Raw genomic sequence first — 17746 nt, forward strand, 5'->3', positions numbered from 1 at the left:
TAGAGGACAGTTAACCCGGGCAGGGACTGGCCCAGCTCCCCCTGGAGAGCATGCCTTCACCAGCAGGCTCCTGCAGGAGTAGGGAAATGTCGCTTTCCTCGACTGAGCCAGCGCTTAGCCTTTCTTTTGATACTCTCAACAAGTGAACTAATTCATTCTAACGAAGAATGCAGAATTGTGGTATTCCACTTGCCACAGGAGCAGGCAGAGTTGCTGAGTGATTCAGTGTGGAGCAGAAAAAATTGAGCTGGCTTGTGTGTGTTCTTCTCGTTTCTCTGTATTCCCAAACTGCTACTTTTTTGCTCAAGGCCTTCAGCTGCTGTGTGCCAGTGTGTGTTGGGCAGTGCCCTGAGTGACTTTCCTGCTGTCCTGGATTTCCTAATCTTCCCCTTTCCTTCTCTGGCATCTGCTTTCTTTCCCAAGTCCCTGTTGCCTGGCCAGCCTATCCTCTTTTGCTCTGTAATGACAGTTGTTTCTATGTGCTTCTCCGTGTGACAGGTTCACTAATGTCCCTCATGCTAACTCTGTCACCTCAGGGGGTGGTTTTGCTTTCATTTATTTACTTATGGTAAACAGGTCACAAACTCCATAGGATACTTAATTTTCATGCAGTCTGTTCTTTTGCTTCATTACACTCCTATTCTAGTATCTGCTGGAGAATTTAAATTATCACTTGCTTTCGTAAAGACCTGGAAAGCTGAGCACCTATTTCTGCTGCTCTCCCACTTCATTAGCCATGCCCGCTGCTTTTGGCACTTAGGCCTTCCACCTTTCGGTAAGGGAGGCTTCCATTTGTGTAATGGGCTGTTCTGGGAGGCTGAGCTTATGGGCCTTGAGGGGAGGTGCAGTTTGCATTCACTTTCTGTGTGTGTGTGTACAGCTGACATGACAGTGAGTGGTGCTGTGCACCTCTGTGATGGAAAGAGTTCTGCCTGTCTGGACGATGAGTTCATGCTGACGAAGTGCTGATGTTTGTCCTTACCTGCCTCGTAGGCAACATGATCCACATACTGAGACCTTTTTTGCTGAGCTTGATAATACTCAAATTGACTTTAGTTATAATGTCTATTGTGTGCCACATTTGGACTGAGGGTTTAAAATCTGAAGTAATTGTGATTACTAACAAAGATATCCAAGGAAATAATTTTCATAAGAAATCTTGAAAGCAGAACCTGGATCTCAAAATGGAATTTGCTTGCATTATACCACTGCCTGTTTCTTAATAGTTATTCTGTAACACTGTGGTTAACACTGGGAGGATCTTGGTCTGTGCATAATTCAAATTTCAGTTACATGGTTAAATTTCACAATTGTGAGAAGTTGATTTAGAAGTTTAAACAGCAAAAAGAAATGTATGAACAAACCAGCTGTCTGGAAGCAAGGGATTGCTAAACTTTAATTTAGATTCTCCTTTTTTTTCTGGATTTGATTAAGTCACCAACACCAAACTTTCATGCTCTGGTTCTGGGTGCCTATGTGATATGGTATGTGTGTCTTTCGCAGAACTGCTGGCTTACTATATGGGCACTAAAATCAGTGAGCACTGTAGATTCTTACTAGCTTATGTTACTTGGTCAGGAATTTAGGTGCCTTTGCTTCCCTACCTTGATAATAACCAGATGAGTTATTAAGCTACTGCAACGATTAGCTGATTCTGTTGAAGTAATCTGTAAAAGATGCAGATGGTAAGAACAAGATGGAAACTCTAAGACATTGCTATAAGGGGAGTCAAACATTACCAATAGTGCTTTTTCTGAAATCCTGATCTACATTAGAGGGCTTGTTTGTCTCCTGGGACTTGAACTCCTTGTGCTTCATCAGTTTTCTGTTAATTTGTCCTAGTTTTTGTTGCTGCTGGGCTCCCTGTGATGCACTCTGTGCATCTAGGCATACCCTGCAGTTCTGCTTCCATTCAGGGGCTGTCAGCAGTTCTAGTGCAAGGCCCTCTGAAACAAAGCTGACAACTTGGGTCTTTTAACTGCATCACCCTGAAACGTACCTAGAAGTTCAAAGCAATGGGGCATTCCTCCACCATCCCTTTGGGGTTTTTGAATTCTAAGGCAGCCTCCAGCACACAACTTTTCCAGTCCTTAATTTTCCTGTCCAGCTCTCCATTGACAGTGATCAGCAAAAATTTAATGAAATGGTTTTCTTTTCAAGGTTCCTTAGTGTTTCTAATGGGTACCTGTTGTAATTCCTTTCCCGTTAGGCGATAAAATGCAAGCTTTTCTATCATTGATCCCTTTTGGACAATAAGCAAAGGGAGCGAGTAAGGGTTGTGCAGTGTTTTGCCTGTGTAGGTAGTAAAAACTTGCTGTGCTACTTGAATATGGTAATTCACTATGAATTGTTAATGAATGCCATGTTATAACCTATATATCAGAAAACTAACTGTGAAGAATAATGAGGAATAGAGATACTCCCTTTCGCCTAAGTCTTTCACTCAGTCATGGAAATAAAAAAATTCAGCTAAATAAAAAAACCATGAAAAGTCTTATCTTGCCTTTTTAGGGAAGAACACGGAGTATTGACTTTTTTGCATATTTAGGTTTAGCTGCATGTTGAATAGAAAGGTGACTGCAGTAAAGCTATCCTTGGTTTGTTGCTGCCTCCGATGCCTAAGAAAGTGCAGACATTTATAAACAGAGAAAAATAAACTGGATGAGTGTGTGCAAAAGTGATCAGAGATTTTTATTTAAACATGAAATACAATGAATATTCCTTAACCACAGAGATTTTCTTCCTCATTTTGCCTTTTTCTGTGGGTTGCCTTTTTTTTTTTTTTTTGTAGATAGATGACTTAACTCTTAAGTGTTCTACTCGGAAATGACGGAAATGCTGAAAAATGCTGGCACTTCTTACAGACTTACTTTTGAAACAGGCAGTTTCCTAATTCTATTTTTCACTTAGTGGCTGTTCCCTTGGAAATTTTAAAGTTGTTGTCTGGTCTCTTGAAATTCTGGCAATAGGCACTGGAGGAAGCTGTTTTTCTTGTCTCCTATAGTACTCCATGTTCCATAAAACTTATCTGCCTTTTTTCGAATTTTAATTATTCTCTTCTCTTCCAGCAACAAATATTTTCTCTAGTTGCAGGTCAAAGCTGGCAGCCATTCCACAGGCTGAGCCCCTCAGGTATGTGAGTGGGGACATGAAACTGTGTAATAATCTCTTAGGAAGAGGATTGGGGGCGTGGGGGGGAGGGAAATTTGAGTTCTTCAAGTCAGCACACACAGCTTTCTTGCGCTGGCAGAGCCTTTTTGGCAACAGTTGCAGGAGTTCACTCTTTATATCCTCCCGTTTGATCAGCATCATCTTGTTAACTGAATAGCAGTTATTTTTGTCAAAATGGAAAGTGGTGTCTGTGTCCCATGATTCATTCTGCAAACGTCCACTAGCTGCTTGAACTTCCTGACATCTGTAAGGGAACTGAGAAAATAAAGAAGCTTGTATCAGTTATGTACAAAAAGGAAGAAAGTGTTGGAGTAAATGCTGTCCTAGAGCCATGGCCTGACTCCACTAATACCCACATTCTGATGCAGACTTTCCTTTGTAATTACTTTTGGTTTTATAACTCCAGACAGTTCCAAGCTTTATAACTGAATTAGAGACTTACTTTAAAAAGACATTGTTATTGACATAATAGCCTTGTTTATGGAATTTCTCTCCTTTGTAATTAAGATTGTTTCATGCACAAGATCAGTTAAATATAGCATAAATATCTGTAAAGGCAAAACGAGGTTCCTTGTGTGAACCTTGTTTTCCACACTCTTTCTGTGCATTTGCTTCTCAAATGAGCTATGCCACTAGAAATTCTGCCCTTTGCCCATTCCATTAAGTTGTCTTGTCCATATTAGTTCTTGTAAAATTGCACAGGCAGTGCAGGTCGCAACATAAAACATTTAAATTCCTCAAATGCAGTGTTTTAAAGGTGTATTGATTTGCGGGGTTTGGTCTTACTCTCACATACCTTGTTGCAGAGTCGTGGGAGCTAGTGCATTGAACAGCATGCAAACAATATGCTCACTGTAATTTTGTCTGTCAACCAAATTTACCAGCTGGGTGAGAACCTGGCAGAATCTTTTAAAAAAGTTTATATCACTACTTGAAATTGTTTTCTCATCCTGGCTGTGTGAAAGTAATTATGGTTAAAGCCCTGGACAAGCCACAGGCTTTCTTTATGAGTGTGGCCAGCTTGTTTTAGCTGTCTGCTTCTGGGCTCTTTGTTCATTAAACAGAAAGACAATTTTTCAATTCTAAAGGTTTTGTGCTGATTAATTCTTTGGTCTAAGTAAAGAGATCAGATAATTATAGTAGTAAGTGCTCCCAGAAAACCTCTAAATAAACAAATGTACTGTCTGGTCTTGTTGGGTTTGGGAAAATTGTATTTCACTATTCCAGTCAGTCTACCAAAGCTGAAGCATGTAAATGCTGTGACCGTCTCCTTATGTCCAAGCATTTTCATTTTTAAGTTTTGGTTAAGTTATATTTATCAAAGCTAAAAATACTGTTGCGAAGGAAATATAGTAACGCATGTCCCCTCCTCACTCCCCTCATTTCAGTTCTTTATTTCTTTTGGCTGAAGGATAGGAAAACCTGCTGAGCTGACAACACTGCTCTCCCACTGATGACCCTATATGAACGCACTGCCAATGGCAAAGAGACAGTGCACTGCAGTCCAAAAAGTGTGTGTGTTTTCTTCAGACAATGAAGCTTTTCAGCAAGGTGATGTCCCTCACATTTAAGAGTTCAGGGTCCAGGGATGTGCAGCTGTTTGCGTGAGTCAGTATCTTTCAGCTGTATCTGTTCAGTTTTGAAGGTGGCCCATAATCAAAGCAGAGGGAGTGACTTGCAGTCCGTCCGCTGGGTACCTGAGTGACCTCATTGCCTATGCATGCATCACTCACTGAATGTAGTGTCACCTCCTCAGGGAGGAGAAACACAGTGCACATAGATCGCAGTACCTACAAGAGTTTTGTTAATATGAATGACAGAAAGTACTGCCACCTTATTGGAGATGTGAATAATTTCAAAAACTCCTGAACATTAATGTGTATGAATCTGTAATGGGTAAGTTCTTCCGCCTGTGATTACGCAGCCTGTCCTTGGGTACTGAAAAAAATGGCAAAGTAGGTTGGCTAGAAGGATTGGTGTTGTAGGCATTGGTGAACTTGGAATAGCACCTGGCATAATTGGTTGAATGTTTAGGGACTTACAACTGATAATGTATGCTTGAGACCTGCCAAACACAGGCCATTATCATATGCTAAATAAGTCATTGTGTGGTCTTTTTCTTCTTCTGGTGTTTGAAGATCTGAAGGCAAGAGTTCCTCGCTCTTTAAGAATATCATGAGAAAGTTAGATCCCAAATCTATAATCTTCAGAAGGGATTCATCTTGGACTCACCCTGTCTCCTAAGCTTTGGTTATTCTGCAATAACAGTAGTGGTGCCAATACTGAACTGAAATGTAGATTTACTCTTGGCATAACATTAGCTTCCTTGAAGCCCCTTCAGCACCTAGAGTAAAGAGTTCCAGAGGATGTGGTAAGGCTGAACTATTCAGATGCAGCAACTCTTTTTAGGCTCATATTGTAGATCTTCCTGATCTTTCTCTCTATTATGAGACTACTGTTGCAACATCAACATTGCATATATACTAGGTCCACACTGCTGGGAAAGGATCCCTCTCGGCGGTTCAGAAGAGGATTCCTGATCTGTAGTCATAGTCTGAATGTCTTGGGTCAGAGGCATCAGAGAGAGCCCTCTCTCCGTCCAGAGTTTAACAGAAAGCCCAGTTCTAAACAACTTAGGTTTCAGTGTTTGAAATTTAGATTTGGATTTGATTTCTTTTTGCATCCCCTCTGTTTCCTCCAGCTTGATACTATCTTTGCCTGCTCTAACTCTGTTAAAGACTTCTGGCCCTACCTTTCCTGTTTTCAGATACAGATTCTCTTCAGAAAGCTTAAGAGGAAAGTTCTTGAGCACTGCTCCCTCTTGTCCCTTATTTGCATTCTTCTAAATAAAGAACAGATTGACACTTCTTACGCAGCTCAAGAGAAGTCACTCGAGACTGATTCTAGTTACTTCTTGTGTAAAATCCTCTGTCTTGATATATCTTCCCTGCACGCACGCACACTCTTTTCCACTTTTTTTAAGCAATGATGGAGGCAAGGGAAATGTCGTAAGGTGTCCTGGCTGTGATTGCTGGCACTCTGGGGAAGAGATTATTAGCATGGAATATAAAAAGCTTCTGAAAGCTGCTTCTGCAGTTGCCTCTGAAAAATGCCTTCTTTCTACGGCCACCTTCTTGCCCTTCCTACATTGTACATACCGCATGTTTTTACTTGATTGGATTGTGCAGACTCGTCTTTGGTTTAAGTTCTCTGCCCAGTGTCCAGTTCTGCTGTTGGGGATGATGGGATACTGCAAGAAACTCCTCATCTGCCTTACAGATTGAAGCATCTTGGTGTTTTGGAGGTGGGATACAAATGGCTTTCTTGCATAAATCCTCCTTGCTTTGATGAAAATATAATATTTCTTATTCCCCTGAGTAAGCAAGTGTGCATATGTGTGTGCGTGTGTGTGTGCTGAATGCCAAAGCGCTGGTGAAGCCAGCTTGCTTCCGTATGTGAATCATTTCTCAGGCAGCTCTGTGTCTCACTGCAATGTGGTTTTCCTCTCAGGGAAGCACTCAAGCCCTGAATTTTCAGTCTGGTTTGCACATGCTGTCAGGAGCTAGTGGGAGACTGTTTTCTTTTTAATGCAGAAAAGAGGACAAGCTTTTACTGTAAGTATTTTAATTTTTTATTTATTTTTTAATGTGGGGACTGTATTTTCTCTAGAAGGGTTCTAGGATCAATAATGTATTCTTAGAGTGAATGGACCTGCTTTGCTCAACAACACTGTTTTTTTCTGTAGTATCTCACTCTAAAACTAAATTACACAAAACATGTGCAGTGCAAACAACTCTGAATTAGCTAAAAATGAACTGAGGGTGGTCTAAAGCCATTACAGCAACAAAAGCCAAAATACCACCACATGAGCCGGTGAGAACCGGCTACTGTATTTTTCTTCTGGTCAGCTGCATAATGTAGTGAGAGAAGGGCTGAAGCTGTTTCTGTGCCTGTTTCTGCTTTCTCCTCTGGCAATTTAAGTTGTGCTCCAACAGTTAAATGAAGCAGGAGCATGAGCAGGTTTTCCTCTGCTACTCCATATTCACATAGTCCAGTCCAGAAACAGCAGAAAGGAACAAGCTGCTAAGCAAATTGGTTTGACAGCTAGCATCTCTGCAGGGGGATCCGTGAAAGCATCGGGGAGCACGCCAGCCGCGTACCCTCTTAAAACACTACAGCAAAGAACTGTTCAGATTCTCAGCAGGACCCTTTAATTATAGCCCTTTAACAGTTGTCCTTCAAATTGTACAGTGGAGTGAAGCTTGATCATAATAACAATAGTAATAATAATAGCATTTATATGGCAAAGTTGTAGAGCTGTTAATTAAGTCCTGTGTATGTGGCAGTAAAGGTTTACTGGTAGAACTGGTTTGAAAACAGTGATTTTTCTACCCCTTTCTCTTGTACACAGGCTTAAGTTCTTCTAGACATCCCCTGCTAATCCTTTCTGTCTCGCCTCTAAAACAGACTGTTTTGCATGTTCTTCTTCTACCCTTTCTAAATTATGAAGTGCTCTCTGCCCCTGTAACCTCAGCAGGAGAGAGGATATTCAATTTGCTGAAATAGTGTTCATTGTCTACACAATTTAACAGATAACTAGCATAAGAATACGTCATCCTAACATGTACATATGTATGCGCTACCCCTTCCCTTTCTACTTCAGTTCTAAAAAAGAAATCAATTTCATTATGTAGCCCACCAAAGTGGGTCTTTCAGTCTATCAGTGGTTGCTTAAGTCACAGTTGTAAACAACTTGATACTGGTGCCTGAATCTGTTCTGTTCCTGTTTGGTATGAATATTTTTAAAATGCAGAAGTCCTCTAGGTTCTCCTGCAGTTTTGAAGTTACATCCTTGTCTTTGCAAAGAACCCTTTCCGTTAACGCTGTCACTTAAACGGGGAACTTCTGAATGTTTATATAAGTGCCCTATTCTGCACTTTAATGGAAGATAAATATTTCCTTAAGGGATAGCTTCCAGATCTCAATTATTTCTCTGCATTGTAATGGATGGAAAATAGGAGTCAGGGAAATGTCCCAGTATGTGGCAATCTGTGAGGCTGCTCACTTGTGTGCTGTGTGACAGATGTTGATTTATCTCATTTTTCCTTTTTTTTCCTGTGGCGTTCCTTTCCAAGGCACATGAATGAGTGATCTTCATAAATATGCTATTTAGTGAACAATTGTGATCCCATTTTTATACATGGAAAATGTATGAAATCTACAAGGAAAATGGAAGATTACATGGTAGAGGTAGTACAATAAATCTGTGCTGGAGCTGAGGATAGAACCAGGTGGAATCCGAAGTGAGCACATCGACTGCGATGCCATCCATCCATGTTTTGAGGGGGCAGGGAACCAGCCAGTCTGTGTGCATGTACCAGACAGGATTACCATGGAGCCACATGCTGTGCGTCTGTCTGCTATTCCAAAAAACATGATCATTCCTTCTCTTTCTTGTAGATGTATCTACCCTCTATGCCACAGAAAAATGTAATGACAGGTAATTACCAGGCAAACCACTTGTAATTATTCTTAATTTCTTTAGCAATTACATAGCTCTTGCTCTATCTAAAATGAAACCTTCTTTTCTTCCTTCTTGCGGGTTGGCAAAACATGAAGTGTTAACCATGTGTGTCACTTACTTTGTACTGTATTCACTAGGACAGCAGTTCAAAGAACCTGGATTAATGAACAGTAGCTACCTTGAAATGGTTCTAAAACATTTTGTTCTCGACTTGCAATATACTGAACATAAATTAAACCCATCTATTCAGGGCAGAGTCATATTGGGGAAAGCCCAGAGTGACCTAATTCTTTGCAATTATAACATGGTTGCAACTTCAAAAAAGAAAGTTTGGAATCAATGCATCGTTTTTACCCTTCCTGAATCTTTCCTTTGACTTCTGTCTCCAAAGGGTGGATGTTAGCACTATGGAAACTGATCCGTTTTTCCTGCTTGTCGTACATTAAAGCACGAAGGGAACTACAACTTGTAAAAATGCATTCTCCAAATTCTGTAGTGGAATCACTTCCTAGATTTAGTTTTGATGTCATTTGATAAAATTTGGAATTTACTGCATAACCTCTGTGTAGGCATTCTGCCAATACATGGCTTTCATATATGTTCTCCCAGTATGACGATATGCTGTCCCTGCCGGTCTTTCTACAAATGCCACCCTACCCCCCTGATTATGTCTTTTTCCTTGTGTGATCAACATGATCCAGAATTGGCACATGTAAGTCTACATCTCTGCTCTGGAGTTAGTGAAAGATCATGCCAGTCTTCTGTCCTTTCAGCCTTACCAAGACAACACATCTACTGGAACCAGAGGGGCACAGTGGACTGTTTATTGATGGCCAATGTACAGTTGTGCTTCAGGGCTTCTTCAGGTATCACACTATCCAGCTGGTAGCCACCATCCTACTAGGGGGCTAATGAGCAGAAAATTACAGATAAATTGGATTTTTGTTTCCTTAATCCCAGGTCATTTAGAAGATCAGGGGTCGTAGGGAGGTAGCATAGTTTCTCTTCTTAGATGTGTAGTGGTGACTGGTTAGATAATCAGTATGAGGAAGGAGGAGGAGATTGAGTATCCATGTACAAACAGCATAATTTAAATTACAGGAGGAGCATGTTCCCAGACATAGGAAAGCACAGCTTTGGCTTGATTGTTTTATGCATCAGTCACTGTGTTAGATGATGGTTCTGAGTTTTTTCTAGAGAAGTAGCAAAGATACCTGTGTTTTCCTGTCTTTTATAAACAGCCAGTAATATGGAAGACGGATAAGAGAAATGCAGCAAAGTAAATCTTCTGCCCGTATGCATGAACGAGGATTTTGTTGTAACTTCTGCATGTTTTTGTGGGATCTAACTAAGAATAAAACATTGACAAATCCAAAACTCCAGGGAGAACTTCTGTGGAGGAGGGTGGGCGGAAGGTTTTGCTCTGCTCTCATCTGTCCATGCCTGGAAAAATCATCAATGACTCTAATGGTTGCTGTGGGAAGAGGGTTTTATTTTGGGCAATGTTGAGACATGGTTTTGGAAGTTGAGTTGATGGCCAGAAACCTGTCATTTGTGGCTGGCTGGAACTGTCTTCACCTAGGCCATTTCTAATGTAGCTTAGACATCCCTGTAACCATTCAGTGTGTGTGTGTATATATATATACACACTAGTTTATATCCATTTTAGAGAAGTATGGAAAATACTAAAGAAATAATCAAGAAACGCCTTAACACAAAAATGTGAGATTGTCTTTTGGCACTGTAAGCACAGATAAATTAACTTTGTCTTTGAGAGAGTCAAGGGAGTTTGCATTGTCTGTGTGCTTCCATCTGATACCACGAAGGGAAGGTTGCTTATACTGTAAAGGAAAGGAGCCATGTGCCCTGTAAAAAATTTCTGATGTGATACTATATTGAATGTGCTCTTCTGAGTTTTTTTTTTTGAGAGTCCTACAGCAGAGCAATTAAAACAAACAAAAAAAACCTCCAAAGCAAACAGCAACTCAAAAGAATAATCTTCATGTGAGGATACAATCTTCAAGCAATGTCAGCACAATGAAGATTTTGAAGATGTGATTCTTAAGCTGTATCAGAGCCACTGATGGTTAAATCCTGGAACTGGTATTTTGTTTTGTATTTTCCCAATGATTAGTTGGGTGACCTTGAGCATGTATGTGTCTTAAATCTTAAGATATAAAGCAATACACAAAAATTATCAACTTTTTTAACTCCTTGCAAAAGCACCTGGATTTTATAACTGCCTAGGTGTGTTATTATAGGACACTTGTCTCCAGTCTTGAAAGTTAAAAAGTAATAATACTAAAACCACCTTTGCTTGAGGCATGCATAAACCCAGCAGAATTTGCTATGCTGTAGCGTGCGGTCTGGACATGAAAATTTCTAAGCAATGTCTTGTCTCCTGGTACTCTACCAGCAAAACATGAAAATGCAGCTGCAAATGAGATTGGAAAGCAAGTTAGCTGAGGCAGACCAGAGGAAACTGCTGTTCATCGTTTGGGGTCAGGTTTATAATTGATTCTTTTTGGCCAACAAAAGCAAGAGGAGCCTTAGGGGTGAGGTTTTGGGAAACAGGTGTATCTTGTCTGTTCCTTTGAGTTGTGTTTGGGTGGAAGAAGGTGGTCTGGGTTGTGGCTTTTTTTTTGGTGGGCTTTTTAATCCAATCTTAATGAAAGCTAAGCTTTGTTCCAGCGAAATTCCAGCAATTGTCTCAAAGCCTCAAAGACACTAAAGACAAAGGTAACAAACTAGAGAAAAGAAGGGATGGATGTGTTAGATACAGAAATACTAATACGGAGCTGAAAGGAATAGATGCCTAAGGAAAGCCGCTAAAAATGACCAAAAGAGTAAACAGTTTGTTTTTAATTGTTAGCCTGGCCTTATTTCCAAATAGGTTTTTCTGTACTATTTATCTTCAAGTTCCAAATAGGTTTTTCTGTGCTATTTATCTTCAAGTTACCAATTACGTACTGGACTATCAAGATCCTTGGTTTGTGACCCTGGCTTAGTTCCTGATATCAGCTAAGAAATCAAGATGAGTCATATGGAAGCATCTGTCAAGCCTAAAAATTGTTTAAAGTGAATTGATGTGAAAGGCAGAAAAGAATTCTATTTTAGCAGAGCTGGCTGTCCTGCCATGTAGCTTCCTACACACCACTAGAAAATGCTTTACAGTTTACTGAACTTGTTAGATATTTCTATGTTCCAGTTAATAGTTTGTCTGAAAATAGCAGAGATTGATTAGAAGGAAAACAGCATAAGCATGATGCACGTTTTGCATGCAAAAAGAAAAAAAAAAAGAACCAGGAGAAAATTGTGCTTTGATTTCATGATTTCATAAGAACGTGTAATAAAAGTTCTGGAATAGTCTGACCTTTTGAGGTAATGAAAAGTAACCAAACTGCAGGAAAATGGCATTGGGAACTGTGGGTTTTAACCCACCAAGGTCACAGACTTCTGTCCTCTGAGTCCTCTACCTGCAAAGCTGGTACTTCTGACCCCATTTTTAGAAATGCTGGGCATTCACAGGTCTCAATGAACCTGCCATCTGGTGCATTGCTCTCCAGATCTAGTAATGAGTTCTCGTAATTCTTTATTTCATTCATGTTCCCAAAGCACTTTCAATGACTCTGCTTTAATTTGACTGTCCTGTTGAGCAAGTAGCATTACACACAGATATGAGCACCAAAACCTAAATTGTGTGAAGTACATGGGGGCCAGATAATTTGTATATCTAGCCTCTCCCAAGAGGGATTTTCCTATGTAACTTCATTTCTGCAGATATGCTAATAATTTTTTTTTACTTAATAGTGTAACTGCTACAATTCTTGACTGAAATAGTATTGCTTGTCATTACTCAAATCAAACTATCTACTCTTTTTAGCTACTCAGAGAAAAATAGCCTTTAATATTCAGCAGAACGTGTTTCCTAGAAGTTTGTTATCCAGAGCTAGTGAATTACTCCTTTGATGGATAGCCAAGCCTTAAGATCCAAGAGACCTGGTGCTGTTTCTGCTGATGCTGACTGCCTGTGAGAGTTAGGATAAATTCTTAATCCAATTTTTCTGGCTGTAAAATGGGAATAATTCTAGGCTGGTTCTAAAGACTTTTATTGATGAATGCATATGGACTAATAAAAAAAGTCTAGGTTCTCAATCTCTAATAAAACCAGTAAAATTTCAAGTGCAATGGACTGTCTTTCCACTGTGAAACTCCTGCCAACTGTCAAAATAGTCCACATCGCAATTTTCCAAATACCCTTTAAAAACACAAGTGAGAGAGGATGAACTATATGGTATGGCCTGAATTTTTAAAGACAACTGCCTACAGGGAATTCTGAGGATTACTGAGAAAAAAAAGCACTTTCAGGACCAGCTTTACATTTTTGTAAACCCTCTGATTATCTCATTTGCAGCACCTGTTTCAGTGAGGGTTATTTAAACCCCAGCACTTTTGAGTGCAAAAGATTTTAAAAACAAAACAGGAAAACCCACCCAAACCCCTGCGTTTTGGAAGTGACTGGTAGTAGAACTGATTTTGCTGCTTTGAAGAAACATGTTGGCATGAACTCTCATTTATTTCAACATGGAGCTACTTATCTTCAGTTTCTACATATTTTCGGAGTACAGCTCCAAGCAGGGCATACTGCAGGGATTAATTGTGGCCCACTAGTGATCTGCTCTGGCTGATGCCAAAGACAGACAGATTTTGAATCTCAGAGTGATGCCATTCTGTTTGCTTCCTAAGGAAAGTTCCCTGTAAAATGTGAGGAAATGAAAAATAAAATCATAGAGCTCCAGGTGTTGCTTGGCGAGAGTCATCTTGCAGGAAAGTGAGCAGAAGCATGTAAAATGTTCATCTGAAACATATTGAGACGTAACGGGCATACAACTAGTTATTTTTGTCACTGTATTTGCAAAAGCAGTTTGGTTGCATCTCTTGTGGAAAGCTGCTGCTTTTTCAGATCTCTGTATGGGTAGCCTAGGGGTCAAGTCATAATCTCTCTGATGTCCTTTTGGAATGAAATGCTGATGTGTAGTTCAAGTATAGTAAACTTCAATCAATATATTCGAAAGCCACTGAGTTGTTTCCCAGTGTCAGTTTCACAGATGCAGAAAGGCAGATACATAAAGCTTGGAAAGTTGTGTGCAAAAGGGTGTTGAACGAAATCCTGTTATAGCAGTTAAAGTATGGATGTATATATATATATACTGCCTTTGTCCTGACTTGTGAGAGGGACGGTCTTCCAAGATCTGTTCAGCTGTGATAATTTAATGGTGATCCCATTCCCAAGCGCTCATTCAAGGATTATGATAATGTTTGGCTGCTTTTGAAGTAATTTATGCTGGCCTAAAAGGATGGTTTCTGCCAGCTACTGTTACCAACCTTGCCCTGAAAATCACCTGAGGAAGCAGAGGTTGCCTACTATGTCATTGCACTGTTCTGACAAGCTGCTGTCTAGTGTAAGGTTTGGAATAGAAGGCTAAATTCAAGTGTCTCTATTCGAGAGTCTTCAGAAATGCGCTTTTTTTGTCTTTCCAGATTTATAAACCTTGTTAACTTTTAATTGTTAATCTGTAAAAAAAGTGTTTAAGATAAGTAGATAAAAGCTGTATATGATGATTTTAATACGATCTGTTAAATCTGTCCCTGTATGTACTGTTTATACTCCAGGATTAGAGAAACGTCTTCGCTAATATTGGGTTTCTTGAATGCTAACTGGCTGAAACCATTCTAGATATCTAACTTAGTGTTTTGGTTGAGAGTTCGCTGCCATCTCCATACCTCAGTCCATGAGCCATTTCATAATACTGAACTTCTGGGTTTCCCATTGTTCCAACTGCCCACAACTTCCATGAAGCTTCTTTTGTTGTTTTTTGGTGGTTTTTTTTTTCCTGTAGTGCAATAGATTGAATTTAGAGGAGAGGAAAAGCTGATGTCGACTGAAAATGAGAGCAGGAAATCCATCAAAGAGCAATAGGATTTTCACACACACACCCCCGCCCCCCCTCCTTTTTGGGGGGAAGTAGTTTTATTTAGTATTTCTCCTGAAGCAGTACGTCTGACAACTCAAATGTGTGTCACCTACCTGGGAATGAAAACAGCTTTAGATGTGTGCAACTGGACTTGGTTCTTCGAAGTACGTATAAGGCTTGTAGAAAGTATTGGGATTCCACTTCAGAGATTGAAATCTTTATCTGCAAGGCAGATTCAGGTTAGCCAAATACATGTGAAGTCTTACCTCCATCTCTTACAAATGCTGATTCCCATAGAAACACATGGAAAACTAATAATCACTAATAATTCCAAATATACTCTTCTCAATTTTAATTTTGTCTGCTTGGCATAGCAAAATATTAAAGCCACATGGCACATAATTCAGCTATCATTATATGAAAAAAGCCAGATTGCCTCAGGCTACTGGCTGGATTTCTGGAGTTGTGGTTTGGGGGGGGGTGAGGGGGTTAAGTACCTCTTCCTTTTACTTCTAACATCATGGTCTAATGAGCATATCGCTCCACTGCAACTTTAGAATGCCACAGATGACTCAAAATTAAATTCTTTTGGATATCAACAAAGCATCTGTACAGCTTAAGGCAGGAAAGTATGAGATACAGCTATGAAGAATCCAGAGAGTATAATAAAGCAAAATGCATGTGCAAACCGCTGGATCTGCAAAAACCAAAATCTGCATAATTTGGAGATCTAATCAGGAAGCTAGTTGAGTAGTTGCTTGTTCACCCATATAAATACAGTGAATGGTATACCTGTTAAAAGATAGTCTTTTAAATAATGTAAAGCACTAGAGCTTGCTAAGGTACATAATGAACTGTGGGAATGCTAACCATTATTATCTATTGTTATATAGCTTACATATGTCCGTGCTTTAAAAAAAGGAGCCAAGTGATCAGCATAATCATTAACAGACTACTCGTTCTCCTCTAACGAGATCAGTTGATGGCTTCATGCTGCATGTGTTAAGAATTTTAATGGAGTAATGACTATACTTAGTAATAATAATAACTACAGCTTCTTTATTTCTTTATTTAGGAGCTGACAGGAAAAAGCAGACAGCCTTCCCTGCAAGAGGCACCAAGGATAAGTAGAGGAAATGTCACTTGCTAGCTTTGTTCTCTGTAAGACAGCAGTAGAGCACTTGACATTCCCTTCTGCCACTGTGCAGCAAAACACTCCTTAAATAGACCATCGTGGCACCTGGAAGGTGCTGTCAGTGTCGAATACGACTTGGCCCCAAACAGATTTGTTTCCTGTGAGTTCAGTGAGTGTTCTTATTTGTGAATGTGAAAATTATGAGATGTAAAATGTGACCTAAACCCTTCTGCTTGGTCAGGGATAAATTGTTTTGGCTTCTCTGTCAAAGGGTTGCTGTCCAGCTGAGTGATAAACAGTGAATGCTTACTGTGAGTGTGTTCCCCTAGCTGGGGCATGAGGCTGACCTTTGTAGATCTTTTGGTTCCCTGTTTAACAGACAAGTAACAAGTAGCCTCTGCATGCACAAGACTGTCTATTTTAGAAAATGAAACTGCAGAAGAAAACTGTTGCTTGTACTGAAGTAGGGACAGGAGGGTATATCAGGCAATCTCCCCTCCCCCCCAACTCCCAACTCAGCAGACTGGTGAGACTTCAAAAAAAAAATTCAACTAATTATTTTATTCGTCTCCTGGTTTGAATTGGGCAATGGCTGGTGAAAATTTATGGCTTTAGATCTACAGGAGTTGTGCTAGCTGTTTAATTGGCAGCTGTCTACAGAGAGAAACAGACTAGTTGTTCTTGTTAGCAGATTAAATCTGTTCAGCTATATCCAGAAAAAGGAATTCCTGGCAGGATTTCTCTCTTGCATAAGCTTATCTCTGAGGATTAGTGGATCTGGATTTTTGTTTGCAAGGAAGTTGATTTTTTTTTTTTTACTGTATTTTGTAAATCTTGGTGTTGTGAAACATCTTTATCACTGTGGTAACGTCAGAGTCTTCTAGAGAAGCAGCCGTTGATAAGTTAAAGATATCATATTTTCCATACAACTGAGGAAACTTGCTTCTCATGTGACTTTTTAACAGTGAGTATTGTTTCAGTTGAAGCTGCTGGATTAACAGTAAGAGAAGTAGTTTTGGTTTTACCCTTAGGTTGTCTTGAATTGCTATGGACTTGGGTGTTCTCAGTTACTCTTTCAGTGTGCTTCAGCACTCGCAGGTATTGTGTTGTGGTTGATAGAGATCTCTGACTTACACAGTCCAACCAAGTCAGTGTTCTTTTATGGTGTTTCTTGTTCCCAGTTAGTATGAAAAATACAAGTGGCTGCAGCCTGCTCTGAAGGATTCTCTAGGCTGAGTTTTGATGTGTATAAGAGGGAATAAAGTTTAGCATGGCCTTTTCAGCCCTTTAAACTGATGTCAGATATCTCTGTTACTCTTTTTCAGATAATGCAAAGACAGTTTATATATTTTTGTGTGTATACATATATATATATAAAAAAACTATATATATATTTTTTTTTTAGGATCTATAGACTGTGTTATTTGAGAAGAAAATGAAGAGTACTGCCAGGCCTTGGACTGCAGTGGCAAAACAAGGGAGTCATGGTGTTGACAGAGGAAAATCGCTTTCCACCACCTCAGCAGGAATGAAGACATCCAAGTCCTCAACTTCACTTGCCTTTGAATCTCGGCTCAGCAAGGTACTAACCAGTAGGGACCATGCAAGCATTGTAGCCTTGTTCCACATTAAAATTTCGGTTTAGTCCTGGAACATCACTGCACCCTGAGACTTGGGAGTGGGCTTGACCACCATATTAAGCATAGAGGTATTATAATTGTGTTGTATTTTAGACTGATGCACACTTCTGAAAATGCTTTGCATGTGATGGTGGAGACACTGCATCTGTACAAGGTATGAGTGGGTTCTATTACACTTTGTGTGAGGTAATTGCCTTAACTTTAAGATGGAGAAAAGTAAATGGCAAATTCTTAGTTCAACTGATTGTTACACATCTAAAGAAATTGGAAGAGATCTATTAATGGATCTCCAGAATTCCTA

At 39.8% G+C, this 17746-nt stretch overlaps 1 protein-coding gene across 4 annotated transcripts in view; it reads left to right on the forward strand.

Annotated features, from left to right (window-relative positions):
- Window positions 1-6058: 6058 nt before the first annotated feature.
- Window positions 6059-17746, forward strand: part of SPECC1 (sperm antigen with calponin homology and coiled-coil domains 1) — an 89288-nt gene continuing 77600 nt past the window's right edge. For 2 of the 4 annotated variants that reach the window (XM_040617088.1, XM_040617135.1), the window contains exons 1-2: window positions 6655-6785; window positions 17211-17387. In XM_040617088.1, the coding sequence (XP_040473022.1) occupies window positions 17241-17387 (147 nt within the window). In that variant the 5' untranslated portion in view covers window positions 6655-6785; window positions 17211-17240. Of the gene's footprint in view, window positions 6476-6654; window positions 6786-15762; window positions 15966-17210; window positions 17388-17746 lie in introns of those variants that run through there. The other 2 variants (XM_040617098.1, XM_040617108.1) reach the window with 2 other exon arrangements.

Source organism: Falco naumanni, chromosome 1 (assembly GCF_017639655.2).
Source record: "Falco naumanni isolate bFalNau1 chromosome 1, bFalNau1.pat, whole genome shotgun sequence".
Lineage (NCBI taxonomy): Eukaryota > Metazoa > Chordata > Aves > Falconiformes > Falconidae > Falco > Falco naumanni.